At 50.8% G+C, this 17639-nt stretch overlaps 3 protein-coding genes and 1 non-coding gene across 4 annotated transcripts; all 4 read right to left on the bottom strand.

Moving 5' to 3' along the window:
* Positions 1 to 3425: 3425 nt before the first annotated feature.
* B0H65DRAFT_302657 (uncharacterized protein) lies at positions 3426 to 3883 on the bottom strand. The gene has a single exon (XM_062823160.1). It carries the CDS (start codon positions 3782 to 3784, stop codon positions 3470 to 3472), a length of 315 nt encoding a protein of 104 aa, XP_062678891.1. The 5' UTR covers positions 3785 to 3883; the 3' UTR covers positions 3426 to 3469.
* Positions 3884 to 3895: 12 nt separating this feature from the next.
* Positions 3896 to 3987, bottom strand: B0H65DRAFT_t390. The gene has a single exon. It is a non-coding gene; the product is annotated as a tRNA-Glu (tRNA).
* Positions 3988 to 6178: 2191 nt separating this feature from the next.
* B0H65DRAFT_476739 (uncharacterized protein) lies at positions 6179 to 10615 on the bottom strand. Its single transcript, XM_062827389.1, has one exon. The coding sequence runs from the start codon at positions 10118 to 10120 to the stop codon at positions 6233 to 6235; it is 3888 nt and encodes a 1295-aa protein (XP_062678890.1). The 5' UTR covers positions 10121 to 10615; the 3' UTR covers positions 6179 to 6232.
* A 294-nt stretch (positions 10616 to 10909) lies between these two features.
* B0H65DRAFT_560694 (ankyrin repeat-containing domain protein) lies at positions 10910 to 17527 on the bottom strand. The gene is made up of 8 exons (XM_062830153.1): positions 16716 to 17527; positions 15824 to 16646; positions 14621 to 15754; positions 13900 to 14553; positions 13776 to 13779; positions 12368 to 12786; positions 12318 to 12334; positions 10910 to 12199 (listed from the first exon to the last, which is right to left on the bottom strand). Exons 1-8 carry the CDS (start codon positions 17198 to 17200, stop codon positions 11359 to 11361), a joined length of 4377 nt encoding a protein of 1458 aa, XP_062678889.1. The 5' UTR covers positions 17201 to 17527; the 3' UTR covers positions 10910 to 11358.
* Between the last annotated feature and the right edge of the window lie 112 nt (positions 17528 to 17639).

Genomic DNA, 17639 nt, shown 5'->3' with positions numbered 1-17639 from the left:
TTATTATATTATTATTATTATTATTATTATTATTATTATTATTATTATTATTATTATTATTATTATTATTATTATTATTATTATTGAGGTAAATAGGCCTCGCCTAAGTTTTAAGCGGCTAGCTAGCATCCTTAGGCGAGGGCTTAATTATATTAAAGAAGATAGGGGTACTAAGGAAGTTATATCCCGTATAGTTATTGATGAGGTTTTATACTATACATTAATAGGGAGGCGGGCGAATTATTGGGGTATATAGTTTAACCGTATCAAGTATAATATTTATAATAATTATAGTAACTACCCGGGAAGTTAGTAAAAATAGGTAGGAGTTGCATTATCTTATACTACAACTATTAGGAATCTATATACTAGAAACTCCTATATTAGGGATTCCCTAATTATAGTCATTAGGATTTATATTAATAATAGTATTATTGAGAATATTAAAACGGTTTATACTAAAAACTATATTAAATATAATTATCCTTAGCAGGCTACTAGCTATTTTAATACTAATTTATTATAACTCATTATTAATATCGATATATAGTATTTTATACTTTATAGCGGTTAAGAGCTTTATATCTACAATAAGGTAGTAGAGCTTCAATATTAGAAAATATTATAACTCTTCTCTCTATGGTGGTGTAGTCCTATATTGTGTTCTATACTGTAGCTAGAGCTACCCTAGAAGATTAACCTATTAGGGTTAAGAGGGTTTCATTGGTTCTACATACTAAAATTTCGGTACGAGCGCCAACCCCCTGCAATTGGCACTCTACACAGTAGGGTACGAAAGTCAATTTGAAGCACGATATTTGAGGTACGGGCACGCGAGCCGATCAGGCCCTTGAGCCGATCAGGCCCTTGACCCGTTGTCACCTCATTTTGGCTAGAGAGGCTATTATGTCACATACAGTGCGCCCGGGTAAGAAAAAGCGGGTATAGGAAGGAAAAAAGAAAGTGAAAAAGTAGGTAAGAAAAAGAGGGCCTTCCAGTCCATCACCAACGCAAGTGCCTAGCACCGTGCGGTTGCAATCTGTCGGTCTGGGCCGAGACCGTGAGAGAATACCCCCGGCCATGATACCCTACCGTCCCATGGAGCAACGGCCGCAGCAGCTAGTGCGTTAACAGTTGCTGACACGATGGGACTGGCCGGAGTCCAGCCCATTTCCGGAGAAGCGGCGGTTGCTAGACACCTGAGCTAGGGAGAGAGCTGAGAAACGTGTACCAGGCGGGAGGGAATGAAACTCTGCCAAGCGGGAACGCGGTGTTGAGTTGTGTGTGGTGAGCCTGGAGGTGTTTGGTAGTGTAGTGCCGAAGCTTGACATTTTCTCGTGTCTGCCCGACGGAGCCCACAGAGTTTCCCACTCGGGAAGTCACGATGTCTAACAACGGTCGCCGAGGTCGAAACAAGCGAAGCCGAGGGAGGAGAAACGAGGGAGTGAGACCATCTTGGCAGGATGAACCGAAGCGCCCCTGGTAACCAAACAGAAACAAATCGAGACTCGAGCGCCCTTTCCTGGGGCACTCCTTGTCGCAGGCTGGGCTACGTACCGATAGCAAGCAATAGCGCCGGCTGCTATATCTGCTAGCGTGAGATAAGACTTGGGCGGATTTTAGGCGTGGATCATACCAAGCTTCTTAACAGCGGCTAGCTTGAAGCTTACCAAGAGCTATTACCCCATTTTGGCCCGTCATACCTGTGCCGCGTTGTGCCTGAGAATCTGAATAAAAGAAGCTTTATGACGTGCCACTCGCTACACAACGTGCACCACAACGAGAGATGCATCATACCGCGGTGATCCCTTACTTTTGCCAGTTAATATCGACGATGCGCATCTGATCCTCACGATTGCAACCGTCATTGATTGTCTTTTGACATCCTCCGTCTTACGGCATTTCGTCAGTTGGTTCATCTGATGCGCAAAGGATCCAAAGGGTTCAAAGTTGAGTTCAAGTCGTCGTTCTAGACCGCTCAGCGACAATGAGGTGCTCGCAGGTCCAATGCATGCACTTGGGTTCCATTTGACACCTCCAGCCGTCAATTTGGCTTTGTGGCTGCAGGCTTGATTGGAATAACCAGCCAACCAGCGGCCGGATAATCTACGCCGCGGCACATGAACAGTGCTGAGTGAGATGCTCATCATTTCCTTTCTCCTTCTTTTCTGTTGTTCATTGGAAGCTCTTACGATTCATTACTTCCATAGGAATCCAACCCGTCAACCTTATTGCCCTTTTATTTCCTTCACCGATTCCCAATATGGACGCCGACCGCAGGCATCAGCTTGGAGGAGCTGTTGGGATCCGCCCAAGTACACAGTGGCCTTCTACTGTGAAGTTAGGGGCCCTTCTAGCCCTACGCAGCGGGGCTGCGCCTCAAGGTATCCAGCACGGCGTCAGACTAGAGATCCATTGACTTTTCACCATGCCAGCACAACAAACAACTCGTGTTCCCGTCACATTTCCCATGGCTTTGTTGTCTTTCGGTCCGGACTTTGATTAACCACCAAACACCTCTTGTAGAGGTTGAGGTCGCGATTGGAAGACATTACCATCGCCCATCGCGACGCGCCCGGTGAGAGTGCTCTCGTTGGCCGCCCAATCAGAGCCGTCAATTAGCCCTCATGTTTCTCCCCGTGGTCGTCCGATGATCCGGGGCATCTGAAGTGGGGTGCTCGGCATCTCGCCAGAGTCTTGGGCGGGCCTTGACCCTCAACAAGCTTCAAGGTGCCGACCGCCCGGTACCCATCTGGGCCATCACCTACACGTGTACTGCTCGCTGGCTGAAAATCTTTCACGAGTATGACCAGGAACATACCCCCAGTGAACACGATCTTTCACGACAATGTGCCCCCTACGTTTTCCCACAGCAGTCCGCCGGAAAAGAACGCCCAAAGCTTCGGGGGGGCCATGCTCGATACAACCTCGTAGCACAATTCAAGCCCATTCGGGGCACAATAATCGGTTCAGCATAGCCCGCTAGGAACCAACAGCATAAAGGGGAAATTAAGCACCATACCCAGAGGTGTAATTTTGCTGCCTACCTAGGGGTTCCGGATACGGATTCCACTGAAAACGAAGCCGTACCTAACCTTTCGCCTATAGGCAACATTGCAGCGAGACGAAGACGGACTTGCGACATAACCGAAACACAGATTGAGTGAATCGTTACAATACTCGCTTCACGCTATGTACCGAGGAACCTTGCATACAAACCTCCATACGAATTGGGGCGGACGTAGGAACAAAGCCTTACTTAGCGAATACGATGTACATACAAATTGTACGATAAATGGATGCACTTTGTGGCCACTTCGCCAGTGCCGTGAATGCCTAGGAGATGGAGTAATGGACACCATGTCAACGGAAGGGTTGTAAAAACTCCATCGGGCTCACTCAGTCACCCAGCAGAGAAACAAGCAAACGCCCAGAGATCTCTGTCAGTCTCGGCCATAGCCAACCCTGCCTACCACGCGCTGTCGCGATGCAACTTTGAACTTTTCCAGGGTTGAAGCGAAGGGGTTTCCTGTTTCGGAATCTCACCCAGCCAAGACATGCCGAGAAGGGGCAATGGTAGGGTGTTGGTTACAGTTGTTGTTTTGAGGTTGCGGACGTTTGAAACTGGAGAAATCTTCAAAAATGGTTGCTGCCAGAAACCATGAAACAGATTTTTGGTCTCGTCTTTGTTGGTGTTGTTGTCACAAGGAAGTGAGAATGGCAGATGTCCTCCCCTGAGACTTCTAACTTCACTACACCCAACAAACCCAACAAAAAAAAACATCACAGAAACAAGAAGAACCAAAAAGGAATACAAACATGAAGATCATGGCAAAAGGCGAAATAGCATTAATGCGAAAAAAGGAATGAGAGAAAAAAAAAAGAATGTTTGAGACTCGGATACCGGGAGTCGAACCCGGGGCTGTTGAGAGAGCAGTCACTCCTGCGAAGTGAGAGTCAACGATGTTACCGCTACACCATACCCGATTGAGCGGATAAGGTCCGATTATTGTTGAAGGTGCACTGATAGCATCTGGTTATAAGCATGCCTGAAATTCAGCCTTGGCAGCCTCGGACATTTGTACAACCCCCACGACTCTGGTTCCGACAGCCACTCGTCCTGAGAGCCACTTCAACGAGGACAGTCTAAATGATGTTTAGTCTTCTTCTTCTTCCCATAAAAGAAAGATCGTTCTTGATCAATGATTCTCTTTAGGCAAATTCACCAACAAAGTTACCAACCCGACAGCGAGAACACAAAAACCATCAGTACAAACCCAACGAGAACAGTCAACAACCTAACCTTTATGACCCAGCCTCTCTGCTGCTCCCTTTTCGCCTTCTGTTGTGATGTAGTACATATCTAGCGGCCGCCTGCCAAGCTTAAAAAAGTTAACGGTATACACACAGATCACCATCCTGACAACATTTAAAAATATTCACATTTAAAATGATCTGATGCCATCTTTCTTTCACCCTTCGTCCTTCCCGGTGCCGGATCGGAGTGAATGAGTGACTGACTGAGCTTTCTCCCGAAGCCAGGAGAGGAGGAGACCAGAAAAAAGTCCGGTCCAAGGAGAACTTACTCCGTCCCCTGCCCCATACATTTCCATTCCGAATCACAGTCACAGCCCTAGAGGTACACTAGGTAGGCGCACAGGTGCTCAGGCACACAAAACACCACGTTTCCCACTTCCTACGTACCTTTGTACCGCGTAGCCCTTGGGAAGCCCGTTTTCAGGATCTGGTAGAAGTTGTGGTGGGCTTTTCAAGAGATAAAGCTGGCAGATCCCTACCCGATCCCGAAAACGGATTTCTGAAGATTATACGGTAGTACCCGCGGCTGCAACAGACACTGGTTGGAGCCTTTGAAAGAGGACCGTTGGTGCGGTGCGGTGCACGTGGAAACAGGGAACCAAGAAGACTGCCTTGTTCCTTGCCTGGTGCCTGGTGCCTGGTGCCTGGCATTAGCGTGAGTGGTGTTGATGTTGGTGTTGGATGAATGATGTGCTTCTGCTACATATCTAGCTGGGTATCTTGATGTAGGATCATATGTACGGTCTAACAATACTAAGAAGTCACTATGAAGGACTCTGCATTAGTTAAATGAGCAAATGTCAGGTACGATCTGTTTCTTGCTTGACAGCCTACCCTGGCGGGAACCTTGTGAGGTCTTCGTTGTTGGTTGGTTGGCTGGTTGGTTGACAGTGAGCATCCATCCCTTTCTTCCTCGTTGGGTTGGGTGTCAGTGTCAGTCTGTACCTGCGCTAGCGGTGCTTGCTTTTCGTCATCGTTATTTTGTTGGTTCGTACCATAAGTAGCGTATCCATATTGCGTCCAATAACCATCATGAAAGGAGATTGACAGGTGGATATCCGCCCGGGTAACATCGCCGTCAATGCCCACGATGTTGAAGGAAGATGGTGTTTCATAACATGATCTATGAGATCAAGAAATGATTGCTGTGTATGTACGAAAGGGTATCTCGATGCGTTGTATCCAAGAGAAGAAATCCAAAAACCAAACTGTTTCTCCACCCTTCCAACGCAGACGCGCAGAGAGCGTCTGACCTCGAAAGCCTATTTCGCAGTCTGCACACTCTCCACTACCACCCGCTCATCCTGTCTCTCGCAGTCCGTTGCCGAACTCTCCTCAAACCTGTTCTTCTCCTTATCCTCCTCTTCCTCCGACGTATCCTCAGGCTCAGGCCCATCACCCTCATGCCCAACCCTACTCATCCCCTTTAACGCCTCCCTAACGGTTTGCTCCCTCTCCAGAGCCTGCCAAAGTTCCACATCCCACTCCTCCACGTTCCTGCCCTCACCACCCGCTTCATCCCAAGCCCACATGGGCCCTGCTCCCCTCGCGGCTCCTCCTCTCCCAAGTGCGATGAGACCCTTCCATGTTTCCCACTGCATCCATTTCCTCCATCCCAGCCTCCATAGACCGGAGATGATCAAGTTCCGCTTTATTGATTTGTAGCCGAGCTCGACAGAGGTGAGGAGGCCGACGGCGGCGAAAAGAGTGACCCACCAGGCTGGATCGGGCCCGAACGAGGAGAAGAAGCCACCGCGGACTGCGTAGGGCCAGACACCCGGGGCGTAGGCGCCGGCAAGGAAAATTTGCCAGACCCACCAGCCTGCGAAGGTGATGCCGAAGGCGCCGAGGATTATGCCGGTCTTGTGGTGGGTGTCGATTATGCTGTTGTTGGTTAACGGATTAGTCTCGCGTTTCAAAGAAAAGTGTGAAAGGAGGGAGGGGAAAGAACGTACAGCAACTTCAAGTTAATCCAGACAATGGCCACCGTAAAGACCAAATTGCCCACAGCAAACAACCCATTATCCTTCACCGCAATCCCACCGTAGAGTCCCCAACACACCCACCAGACCACCACACCCTGCGCAACAGCCGCCACCATCCAACCCAGATATTTCCGCAGATTCAATCCGCCGTCCCTCTGGCCCCAAACATACAGCTCCGGCACGGCCATCAGAGTCTCCGGGCTCAAATCCTGTTCCCACACTCCCGGGACAATCACGCACAAACTGGTGAAAAGCACGTTCAGCACCGTCAGACTCCATGATTCGTAGAGACTGGTGCCCGTGTATCCGGTGTAGCGCTGGTACAGCTCGGTAGGCAGATAGAAGAACATCTCCTTCCAGAACGTGGCAACGATAAACTTGGCGGTGCGAGCGTAATTCAATCTCCCGTGTACCAACAGGAGACGGGAGAGGAAGCGGAACTGTGCAACGGCATAGTCGGCTACTCGAGCGGCTTGTAGACCTTCTCGGCCCGAGATGCCTACGCCGACGTGGGCGGCTGAGAGCATGGCTAGGTCATTAGCACCGTCGCCTATGGCAAGGGTGAGGGGTGGAGTCCGTTTGGGTGTGGCCAGGTAGGAGAAAAAGCTCTTCTTTTTGGTGGTCGTGGTCATGGATACCGGTTGATGCGAGTGGTTGCGGATGGCGGTGACGAGCAAGGCTTTCTGGGCGGGGGAGGCGCGACAGCAGATCACTGAGTCAATCGTCGGGATGAGGCTGTAGAAGAGTTCTTTGGCGTTCCCGTGTGCTCCCGGCTCATCAAGAGCGGCAAGGGTATGGCCATCAATTACTACCACGGTGTGGTTGGGAATTGCAGTAGGCATGGTTTCAGCCCGGATGTTCATCTCGTCGACGATGTCCATGATTTGACCTTCTAGGTTTCCTTTGACGGCGTCGAGGATGTAAATATCGGAAGTAGGACGGCAAAGTCGAGCCGAGTGGGCGATGTTGATGGCCGTTTCGCGCTTGTCGCCAGTGAGCATCCAAATCTTGATGTTAGCTCGTCGGAGACGCTCGATTGTCTCTGGGACACCCTTCTGAAGTTTGTCTTCAATAGCCGTAGCACCGATGAGATCTAGCGTCTGCTCAACTACTTCACCGGCCGCTTCGATGCGTTCTTGACGATCCACTAGACTCGTTTCTGCATCATGGTATAGCTTCTTCCATGTCTTGTACTCAGACTCGGACAAGAACCGACCGGCGAAAAGAAGCGTGCGAAGTCCCTCGGTTGCGAAATCATCAATGTGTTTGAAGCACCGAGTGAAGATAGCACCTTCGTCGCACACAGAAGGATCGTCAAGGAATGCGAACCTGTCTGGCACTGAGGCCAGTACAGCATCTTCATAAGGCACATCATGGGATGCTGTGCGGACAGTAATATGGGGCCTGAGGCGATCTTCTGGTGCGGATAACGACATTCTACCCACCTCAAACGACTTACTGCGATTGGTGATCGGCCGCTTGCTAGGTCCAGCAATGCTGTTCTGTCTTGCGAGATTGATGCTGCGGCGGATTGTAAGACTTGGCCGACCGCCAAAACTGTTGCGTGGTTCTCGAGCCTCACTTCTGCGTTGCATTTCATGCTCAACCTCCAAGCTCTTGCGCACCTCGTTGGCCTTTTGAATTGCCAGCTGTGCCATTCTGAGCCGTGGAAGGATGACAGAGTCGGCGCCTTTGGTGATCAACCATATCCTTTCATCAGGACACCGCACAATAATGGACATGCGCTTTCGCTTGCTGCTGAACTCAATGACATCGAGGATTTGGTAGGTGCGCTCCACCTCTCTGCCGTCACCGCGCGATATACGGAGCGTGACTGTCTGGGACGACCGTTGAACTACAAGAAACCCAAGCTCTTGAGCAGCTTTGACAAGAGCAAGCTCATCAGGCGAAGCGGCCTGGAACTCAATCTCCCCGTCTCTTATTTCTGGCAAGCAGGTATGGCAAAGGGCGATAGCAAGAATGTACTGAACTGCCCTCCTCGAGAAAGGAGCATTTGGGCGCAACCTTATGTACTCAAGTAGGTCCTCAGTCGTGACCTCTGGTTGGACATGGTCAGGTTGACCAGTCGACCGCCATTGTGAGGATGACCGGCGCGGGTTCGGTGAACGGACTGACACAACGGTCGTTGTCTTTGTTAACGCGTTGTCGTATTCAGGGGTCGGTTCCATCATAATTTTGGTCTCTTTCTCCTTCGTTTTCGTCTGAGTGAGGCCCTGTTCTTCCTGCTCCTTCAGAATGTCCATCTCGTGCAACCAAGTCGTTCCGGCAATGCTCATCTTTCGGAACTTCATGACATTCTCAGTCAAAGTCCCAGTCTTATCCGAAAAGACGTAACCGATCTGCCCCAGATTCTCGAGAATGGTGTTGGTGTTGCACTTGGCCGGCGTATCGGACACCTTGTCATACATCTCCAGGTCGGAATTGAGCATCCACATCTGTCCGAGTTTGACAATCTCCAAGCTAACGTATAGTGCTAACGGGATGATGTTGTTAAACTGAATAAAAAAGCCAATAATGATATCCTCGAACTCCACTCCCAGATGCTTCAAATACCATGCTTTGTGCTCATAGGCATCTCTCCAGATCAAATAGCCCATTGAGCAACCGACGGAGAGAGCGATAACCACTACAACAAGGCTGATTACAATCTTGTTGGAGATCTTTTCCATGGCCGGCTTCTTTGCCTTGGGGTGTCGGTTGGCGTTTCGTCGGAGTTTGCACTCTTCTCCCGTGTTGATGACCAACCCGATGGCACATCTTGTGTTGCGTAGCGTGCAGCCCCTGTACACCACTTCATTCAATGTCAAGGGTAACGTTTCGCCATCGACGGTTACTCTTCCGTCAAACCGATAGAGATCCGGATTGGGATCCTCCACCACTAACTCGGCCTGGCAGTTGGCAATGCCTTGTATGGTGTTGCAACGCTGCAGAGCCTTGGACACTTGCTTGTTCTTGAGATTCGTCTCTCCGTCTAGGGCCATTGTTTCGATGTAGGCCATACCATTTTCGCCGTCGGCGTACAGCAGCACGATATCTGCGGGAACATCCTCGTCGCGGGAGAGCTTGATGACATCGCCGACTTTCAAATCCTTCCATTGGGTGGCGTGCCATTGATATTCAGAGTCTGGGATGACCTCTTCCACCGCCAATGTATCCTTCTCTTTTGCTTTTCGTAACCCAAACCCAGTCCGCCAGTCCTGTCGGCTGTCAACATGGCCTGTTGGTCGGAGGACGGTCGCGCTTCTTGCATTTTCCACCTTATCGAGTCGATGGCGTTTCCAGTCATCGTATCCCTCCTTGACGACGGTAAGAAAAATGAAGAACAATAGGGGAATGATGGTGGTGAAGTTTCCGGTGGTACTGACGCCTGGGATGGTTTGGGGGACACCGACGCAGAGGAAGTAGAAATTGGCTAGGCGCGAGAACTGGAAAAATAGCTGCTTCGGAAGGAAATCGTAAACGGTGTAGCGGGATGTCCGAATCGTGTTTGGTATATATGCGCTCCCTCGCCGTTCGTCGATCAGGGGTTTGTCATGATGGGGTCGTAATGGGACATGTCGGCCGTCCTTTGAAGGTGGCAGTTCCTTTTCTTGGAATATGAGCTCGAGGACGTATTTCCGATATAGCTGTTGTGTCGAGGCCTTGATGGTCCTGGTGACTGTTGTTGCCGAGGTGCCAGTTTTCCGCAAAGGGGCTAGAATGCCGGCTTTACTGAAGGTGTTGATGCCCTTTTCCAACGAAGCACTGTCGACACTGGCGCCTCCCTCCTCGGCCGTGCTCCTGGTTAAGCTCCTCATGATGGTGCTTCTCCAATGGGCCTGGCATTCATGGCGTCGCTTGTCGGGATATGGAAACGGTGGTGATTAGATTGCGCCAGCGCATGTGTTGAATGTCTCTACGCAGTACGTGTAGATGTCACGGTCATCGACTTCGGTGGATTGGCGGGACGATCAGTTCATTACTGGGGCTCAGCTACGGTGTATCATCGGCGGGTTTGGCTGCTATCGTTAATCGTTACGGCGATGGTCGTCAGCTTCCCGGCTTTTTCTGTGGAGCTGCGCGGGCCCAGGGAAGAACCCGAGAAAATCTCTGGAGAGCGGCCCCGGATGGAAGTGCTCAGTCCAAGGGTCTAGTTTAGTAGCGGGCGAGGTCAGACTGAATGCATCGAAAGAAAGCAAGTGCTGGATCGAAACGAGCGACGATTCGGCAAGAAGCGAGCGACTGATAGTTGCGATGGAAGGTAGTGGTTTCTGCCGGAACGGACGGAAATTGAGAATTATGACGAAGGGAAGGAACAGAGGTGGGACGAAGATGACAGCCCAGGCAAGGCGCCAAGATGGACATCGAATCCTGAATCCTGCTTTCGGATCCTTGTCCCTTTCGCGGAAAGCGTGGCTCCAGCGCCCCTCGTCCAGGACAAAAAAGCTGAGACCTTTTACAAAATGGCTAGGTACGGATCGGAAAGGCATTAACAAGATTCAATATGGCATATCAAATTTTCAAAATAACATATGCAAGGTAAGATCACGCTTTGGTTGTGGAACGAAACGGATCAATTAGATATATAAACGCCTAGGAAAGTTGACCAGAGGTCTCGAGCTAACAACCAAACCAGTATTGTACACTACTGTATGCCAAATCTTAACGGGTGATCGGCAAGAACGGTCTCAGCTTTTCTGTCCCGGGCGAGCGCCCCTTCCGTGGTAGTGGATACGGGAAATCTGGGAACGCCAACAGGATGACCCCCGCTCTGCCAGGGGCAATGGTGCCGCTCGGCCCCACATTTCGGAGTTTGTCATTTGTTTCCGTCCCGAGTCCGACTTCCCCGGTCTCAACCTATTCAACCTTTGTGGAATGTGACACTGCATTTACAGATACACGACGGAGACAAATTGCCTTGTTCGCCAACGACCCGCTGGGTTGGGTCTTTGGTCAAACTCTCCCGTCTCGTGAAACCTCAACTGCCGTTTAGGAGGCGCATTGCCGGGAAACTGCGTACCTCCTGAGCCCGTCAAACACTTCACGAAACAACCGTTTACCGACTTCTCCTCCTCCCCCGATCATCCTCCCTCTCAACAACCGCCTCATCTCTCTCCCACAAAAGATACGCCGCTGTCGCAACCGGTCCTCCGAGCACGAACCAACCCAACGCCTTGCCGAATCGCTTTCCACCACCGACTCCAGCAGCCCAATATTGGTACGCAGCCCAAGTGAGCAGCGCAAAGTTACCACTGTGAACATCCCACTGCAAAAAGTGCTTCGCCAACGGTGCTAACCACGCCATCCGGATATGCTCCAAACTCGCCGCATCGATAGATGGCGGATCCCACAGCGCCCTAGGGACAGCCGAACCAATGCTCACCTCCTTCAACATCGCCGAAAGCCACGGGTACGAGGCAGCCAAGTTTGCTGGTAAAGCAGTGGGCGGCGTCAGCGCAATGGCCAGGAAGCCCAACTGAGCCACCACGCAGAGGGTCATGGTAAACTTGTACACTGGGCTTGCGCCGGCCAGTTTCCTCCCAGTAGTAACTCTGTTGCTGTTCCCCTCCGCACCAGCACCGGAAGAACCGAACAAGCTCTTGAGGAAGAACATCAAGTTGGTCTGCAGAATAGGAAACACCTGCCAGGTAGCCATCCAGTTCTGATGCTCAGCTTGCGGGATGACCTGAGGGCTTGGTAATCCCATCATGAATGCCGGAACAAGGAAGGCCAGTGTGATGCACACCGGCAGCAGAGCCATTTCCCCCTCGTCGACGGCCAGCGCGTCGACATCGTTGCTACTTGCTACGGGCGATGTAAACAAGTAGATGATGAAGTAAATCGGGCCAGCGATGGTGTATGACACTAATTGCATGCCCATGCCCCAAAACCCAGTCCTGTAAGAACCGTCAGCCATCACTATCCACGCTTCTTCATTTCTTCCCCTTTTAACACAACTCATCCAAAACCCCATCACCAGCAGTCACCAAACCAGCAAAGGTAAAAACAACTCACCAACCAACCACCCTCCCCTGATTCCCCCTCCTACCCCCTTCCAAACTCACCAACCCCCAAGCACCCGCAAACTGCACCACAGACATCCAGAGCGGCATATCCACCTCCCACGTCCTTCCCCCCTTCATTCCCCCCTTTCCCTTTATCAAGCCCTCCAGCCACGGCCCCTCCCACGTCCCCTCCCCTAGCTCCGGTCCACCAGCATCCAACCAAGCAGCAAAAAACGTCACCAGCGTAACCATAACCTTATCCACCGCCTTCACCCCCGTGAACTCCTGCTTCGGCTCATAACCCACCACGGCCGACGGGTCAGTCTTGATTTTTGTAAGAGCAGCAAAGAACCCATTGCTAAACCCGGTGATCATCCCCCCATAAGCGCCAGTCGAAAAAAAGAGGAGAATCAGAAAAATGGCGATGGATTTGCCGGCGAAGCCTAGGACCCCCGAGGAACGCCGCGTTTGGAGTTGGGCTATGATTGAGGTGCGGCGGGGGCGGGTGTCGGGGGATGGACTTGGTCGGGGGGTTCCTCTTCCGCCGTGGGTGCTGCCCCAGGTGCTTGTTGGGGCTAGGCCGGCTGAGGGGGGAGGGGATGGGGATGGGGATTTGTTTTTCTTGATCCCCATTTTTGAATGATGTGAAATAGAAGGGAAATGTCTGAAAGGTAAAGAGAAGAGTTGAAGAGAGAAGTTCGAGTATGATGCTGTTGTATATGTAGAGCCCAACTAAGTTCCGAGGTCAGTCCAACCTCTAGAACTAGCTTGGCAAGGTGTTGGTCAGTCGGAGACCCACTTTGTTTTGGGCCCTTGTTCTAGGACCGACCACGTCTTGAATAGTATCCATCATCATCAAGTTTACATCAATTATTTGAAATGATTGGCCCAAATAATTCGTTGCGAATGATCAATGAAGTAACAATGATGCCAGATAGATGCCTTTGGTTTTCCATGGCCAAAGAGCCCAATGTCATTGTCTCAAACTTATCAGGTTGAAGTTTGAACTGCACAGGCAAGGGTTAGGGCTCATCATTGAAGTTAACGAGAATCATCCAAATGACCAAGAAAAACATCGCAGTTTAGAAAGTTCATTGAAGAACTTCATGTTGTTAATCGCTAGTTGGTATTATGTTAATCAATCGCTGTTCCCAAGACTTCCCCCTTCATGACCAAATCGCTGATCCGGAGTAAAACATCCGAAAACAAATACAAGGTGTACAGTCCAATACTGGTTTGTTTGTTAACTCGAGACCTCAGGTCAACTTCCCTAGGCCTTTTTACATTCAATTGATTCGTTTCGTTCCATGATCAAAGCGTTATCTCACCTTGAATATGCTATTTCCGAAGTTCAATATGCTATATTGAATTTTATTAATGCCTTTTCGATCCGTACTTAGACATTCAATTAGTCCTTATGAGGTTTGGGACATCTCAGGATAGATCTCGTCTAATATACTAGGAGTACCAAGCTAACAAACAAACCAGCATTGAACTGTATGCAACACAAACCAACCAAGGCACCAAAGTGCGCCGCCCGTCATTGTCATGACTACTTCTTCTTCGACTTTTCGTTACCCTCATTCTTTGACTGGCCGTTTTTCCTCATCGACCAGCACGATCTTCTTGCCCTCCGGATCCAACGTAAACTTCTTCGTCACCACCACCTCATGTCTCTCCATGAACCTTCCTCCCATGTAACCCGGTTCCTCCCTCTTCATCAACCGTCTCAACATATCCATCGTATTTTGCGGGAACGGTTCTCCAGGCAACTGATGTACGATTCTAAAGACAGAATTGTCTGATTCCTCCTTTGCCCCTCTGCGCTTCAGGTGCGCAATAACACTGACGATTCTCTGAATCCTTTTGACGAAGGGTAGTAGTTGGGGGTGCATATCTGGTGGGAATGGCGGCGGAGCCTCGGAGCCGGGGGGTATGGGCGCCTCGGTAGCAAGAGTCTCGGCTTCGATGTTGTATAACCGGACTGTGTGCACAAGCGCCTCCACGCAGATGTGGAAGGGCGTCAGGTCGAGACAGCCACGGAGGATGCCATGGTTGGGGTCCGCTCCGTGGGTGAGCAAGATGTGCATCGTCTCCCAGTGTCCGTTCATGGCGGCGTCGGTTAGGTAACTGAAGGACGGCTTTACGGGCATGAAGCCCCTTTGGACTTGGAAATGAGGATGCCTTGCAAGGGGGTGACGTTTGAGAATTGCTTTTACGACATCGGTGTGTCCCTCGTGACAGGCCTAAGTAAGTGTACAGGAGGTTAGTGGCCGGGACGGTTAGGACTACCTGCAAATATACGCAACTTACGGTTTCAAGGGCAGAGAATCCAAAAAGATGTGGCGTGTAACGGTTCCGAGCACCCTTTTTGGGAAGAGATGGATCCATTGAGTGTTGATTGCTGGTATCGGTATCGGCAAACCCTAAAGGTGCACCCTGAAGCTTAATAAGCTCACGGACGACAAATTGGGCGATCCTGGTTCCGGGAGGCGGGCGAAGAAAGTCATCTGGGACTGCGAATTGCTCTTGCAATGATCTGGTGGTCTCTGAAGGACACCGGAATGACTCGTGTGGATCGGCCGATGTACAATCCATCAGAGCTTCGACCAGTTTTTTGTAACCACCCGCTGCAGCCTCCGCCAAGGGCGTTAGAAGACACCCATTGACAGCGTTCGCGGAACAACCTCTGGTGATAAGGAGGCCTGCGGATCCCCAGTCGCCGTTGCTACAAGCGAGATGAAGTAGCGTCGGTTTGGTGCTGAGACAGTGAAGTCTTCCAGTGACGTCGATATCGTTGTCAGCGAGCAATTGAGAGACCAAAGGCAACGCTGATTTTTTACTATGAGTCAAGGCCAAGGCCAGCATCGCTTCTCGAGTGAAGACGCCGCTGGATGTCCTAACCACGCTTGGGAAATAGTCCCGCAGTCGAAGTTCTATATTCCTTCCTCCGAGGTAGAACAGACACGACATGTTCTCCGGGTGGCTTGTTTTGATGAGCTGCTTGACAATCGAGCAGAGCCTGGAATCATCAAAGGCATAACCAACGTCGGAACCAAAGATACCTAGGAGTAAGCACATTTTTCGGTGTCCTGGCTTCTTGGAGTCCCCATTCTTATCGAGACGAAGGGCTACCTCGGCCGCGTATTGCCAACAGCCACGCGATATATTTGCTTCAGTACTGTTTTCGAGAATTGTCGACATGGCCAAGTAATCTGAAGGGTTGTTACGCTCGAGAACTCGCCTCAACAAACCGATCAAGTGAGTTCGTTCATATTGATGGGGAGATCGAGGTGATAATCTTCCCACACGTGTACCGTAGCGTAGTAGCAATATAATGATCTGCTCGATTTCTGGCACCGCAATCATGCCACTGATCACCTCCAGGGCGGTGATTTGACCGATTCGACTGGGAAGGTTTGGGTCCGCCCCGGCTTCCAGAAGCGCCTATGAACCAAGTTAATACATGCTCATTAGGAAGCGGAGCACTGAGATGTAATGGTGATGTAAACCTACTTCAACGGCCCCAAATCCACCGCGCAGCGCGGCCTTGCACAACGGTGTCATTCCAAACGCATCTGGCTTGTCAACAACAGCGCCTCCCTCCGAGAGAAGTATTCGAATCTCGGCCACGAGCCCTCTATCGGCTGCTCTTGCCAAAGCGGTGTCACCAGCTAGACTCACAGGTTCGTTAACCTTGCCATTGTGCTGGATGAATACTCTGATGAAGTTCTGCCGTTCGATTTCCCAGCGTGCCTTGCCGCCTGGCCGCCACACAACGCCCGCCTGCTTAGCTTGTTTATACTTGGCTCCCAAGGCAGTGTACACGTATGGGGCGTTTGTTTGTCGGTGTTCGGGCAATACGCCTTCTTGGAGATGTTGCTGACGTTCCTGCTCTGTCGGGTCTCGACGTTGAAGGTTTGCTCCAAATTGCACGAATTCGGTAGCTACCGTAAAATTACCCAATGCGCACGCCATCAGAAGGGGCGACATGGCCATACTACCCCATGGAGTATCTAGTGGAACCCCAAGGTCCATCAGACAGAGACATATTTCGCGAACATATTCACGACGCGGACACAGCGCGAGGTAGTGCATCGCAGTGTGGAGACGAGCATCGGTTGCCCTGGGGTCTGGCGGACGACCTACGTCTGCCTCATGCCCGGGGGTTAACAGAGGACCGTGGTTCAGCTCACGGTATCGTTTCGCGAGACGCTGTACGACCTTTAGACAGCCGTTCGCAGTGGCACTTTGGAGTGCAGTAATACGAGGACCACCGTCACACAACACCAAGGGCGCACCCCGGTCGATAAGGAGCAGAGCGACCTCTTCATTCTTACTGTTTTGGAGCATTGTTCAGAACGGGCAAAACGAGGAGCATGCCAAACCGCAAGGGCTCGAGACTTACCTGCATATTGCGTAGTGAAGAGGATACCATGCCGGGACATTGGGAAAATCGTGGCCCTCGAAGCCCTCGAAGATGCTTTGCAAGCCAATGCAGTTGCAGAACCGGTACGACGATATGTCCTGCTCTGCCCCAACGTCCAAGAGATACGTGACAAGATCAAGATGACCATGGTAAGATGCGCGAGCAAGCGGAGTAGCAAAGACCGGCCGGCGGAGATCTTGAAAAATGGGCCTGTTGACGAGTCTGTGATTTTCTATCTCCTCGTGGCAATGTGACAGCGCGGTTTTCATAACCAAACAGCTGCCATTATCGGCGGCCCAGCGCACAGCCTCGTACTTGCCGGTGATATTGTATAGTTTGTCAGTCAAGACATCGTGACAAGATCTGGAGACACGGATCAGAGAGGCCAAGTCTCTGAAATCGAGACGTTCTCCAATGTCCAGGAGAAGTTCGGCCGGCAAGGTGTCGAGGTTGAGCGCGGCCATGTTGTTGACCACTGGGGCGGCGGCCAGAGTCTAAGTGAGCAGCGAAGGGAGCCGTTTGAATAGCCTCAATAGGTTGTGTATCCCAGGGCCCACCGGCGTTCAGCAACCACAGTTAGTGGAAGCTGGAAGTCGAAGGTAGGGCCACTTGGTCCAATACTGTGTTGCGGGTTGTACTCTGGAATCCAGGCGTCAGAAATGGATCAAGCCGTAAAACAGCCGAGGAAAAGAATAGACTTCGATAATGGAGTGGGACATTAAATGATAGTGATAGACGGGGATAATATTCGTTGACAATGATGTTGAGTGGATGTATTGTTTGGTTTGTGGTGAACCCGTTTGGGTGCAATTGTATCTCCAGGCCTACTATCCCTAACCCTTATGCTTGTCTCATTCGTCACGTGTGGGGAGCTTTACGTAATCAAGAGCTCCAGCTTGGCGG

This window comes from Neurospora tetraspora (assembly GCF_033439725.1).
Source record: "Neurospora tetraspora strain CBS 560.94 chromosome Unknown B0H65scaffold_7, whole genome shotgun sequence".
Lineage (NCBI taxonomy): Eukaryota > Fungi > Ascomycota > Sordariomycetes > Sordariales > Sordariaceae > Neurospora > Neurospora tetraspora.
This window is presented reverse-complemented; position numbering and strand designations above follow the sequence as displayed.

Coding starts and splice junctions, on each gene's coding strand:
- B0H65DRAFT_302657 (XM_062823160.1), bottom strand. CDS start 3,784: ATGTTTTTTTTTGTTGGGTTTGTTGGGTGTAGTGAAGTTAGAAGTCTC.
- B0H65DRAFT_476739 (XM_062827389.1), bottom strand. CDS start 10,120: ATGAGGAGCTTAACCAGGAGCACGGCCGAGGAGGGAGGCGCCAGTGTC.
- B0H65DRAFT_560694 (XM_062830153.1), bottom strand. CDS start 17,200: ATGGCCGCGCTCAACCTCGACACCTTGCCGGCCGAACTTCTCCTGGAC. Junction 16,647..16,715: donor CTTCACTACGCAATATGCAG/GTAAGTCTCGAG, acceptor GCTCCAAAACAG/TAAGAATGAAGAGGTCGCTC. Junction 15,755..15,823: donor GTGGATTTGGGGCCGTTGAA/GTAGGTTTACAT, acceptor CTTGGTTCATAG/GCGCTTCTGGAAGCCGGGGC.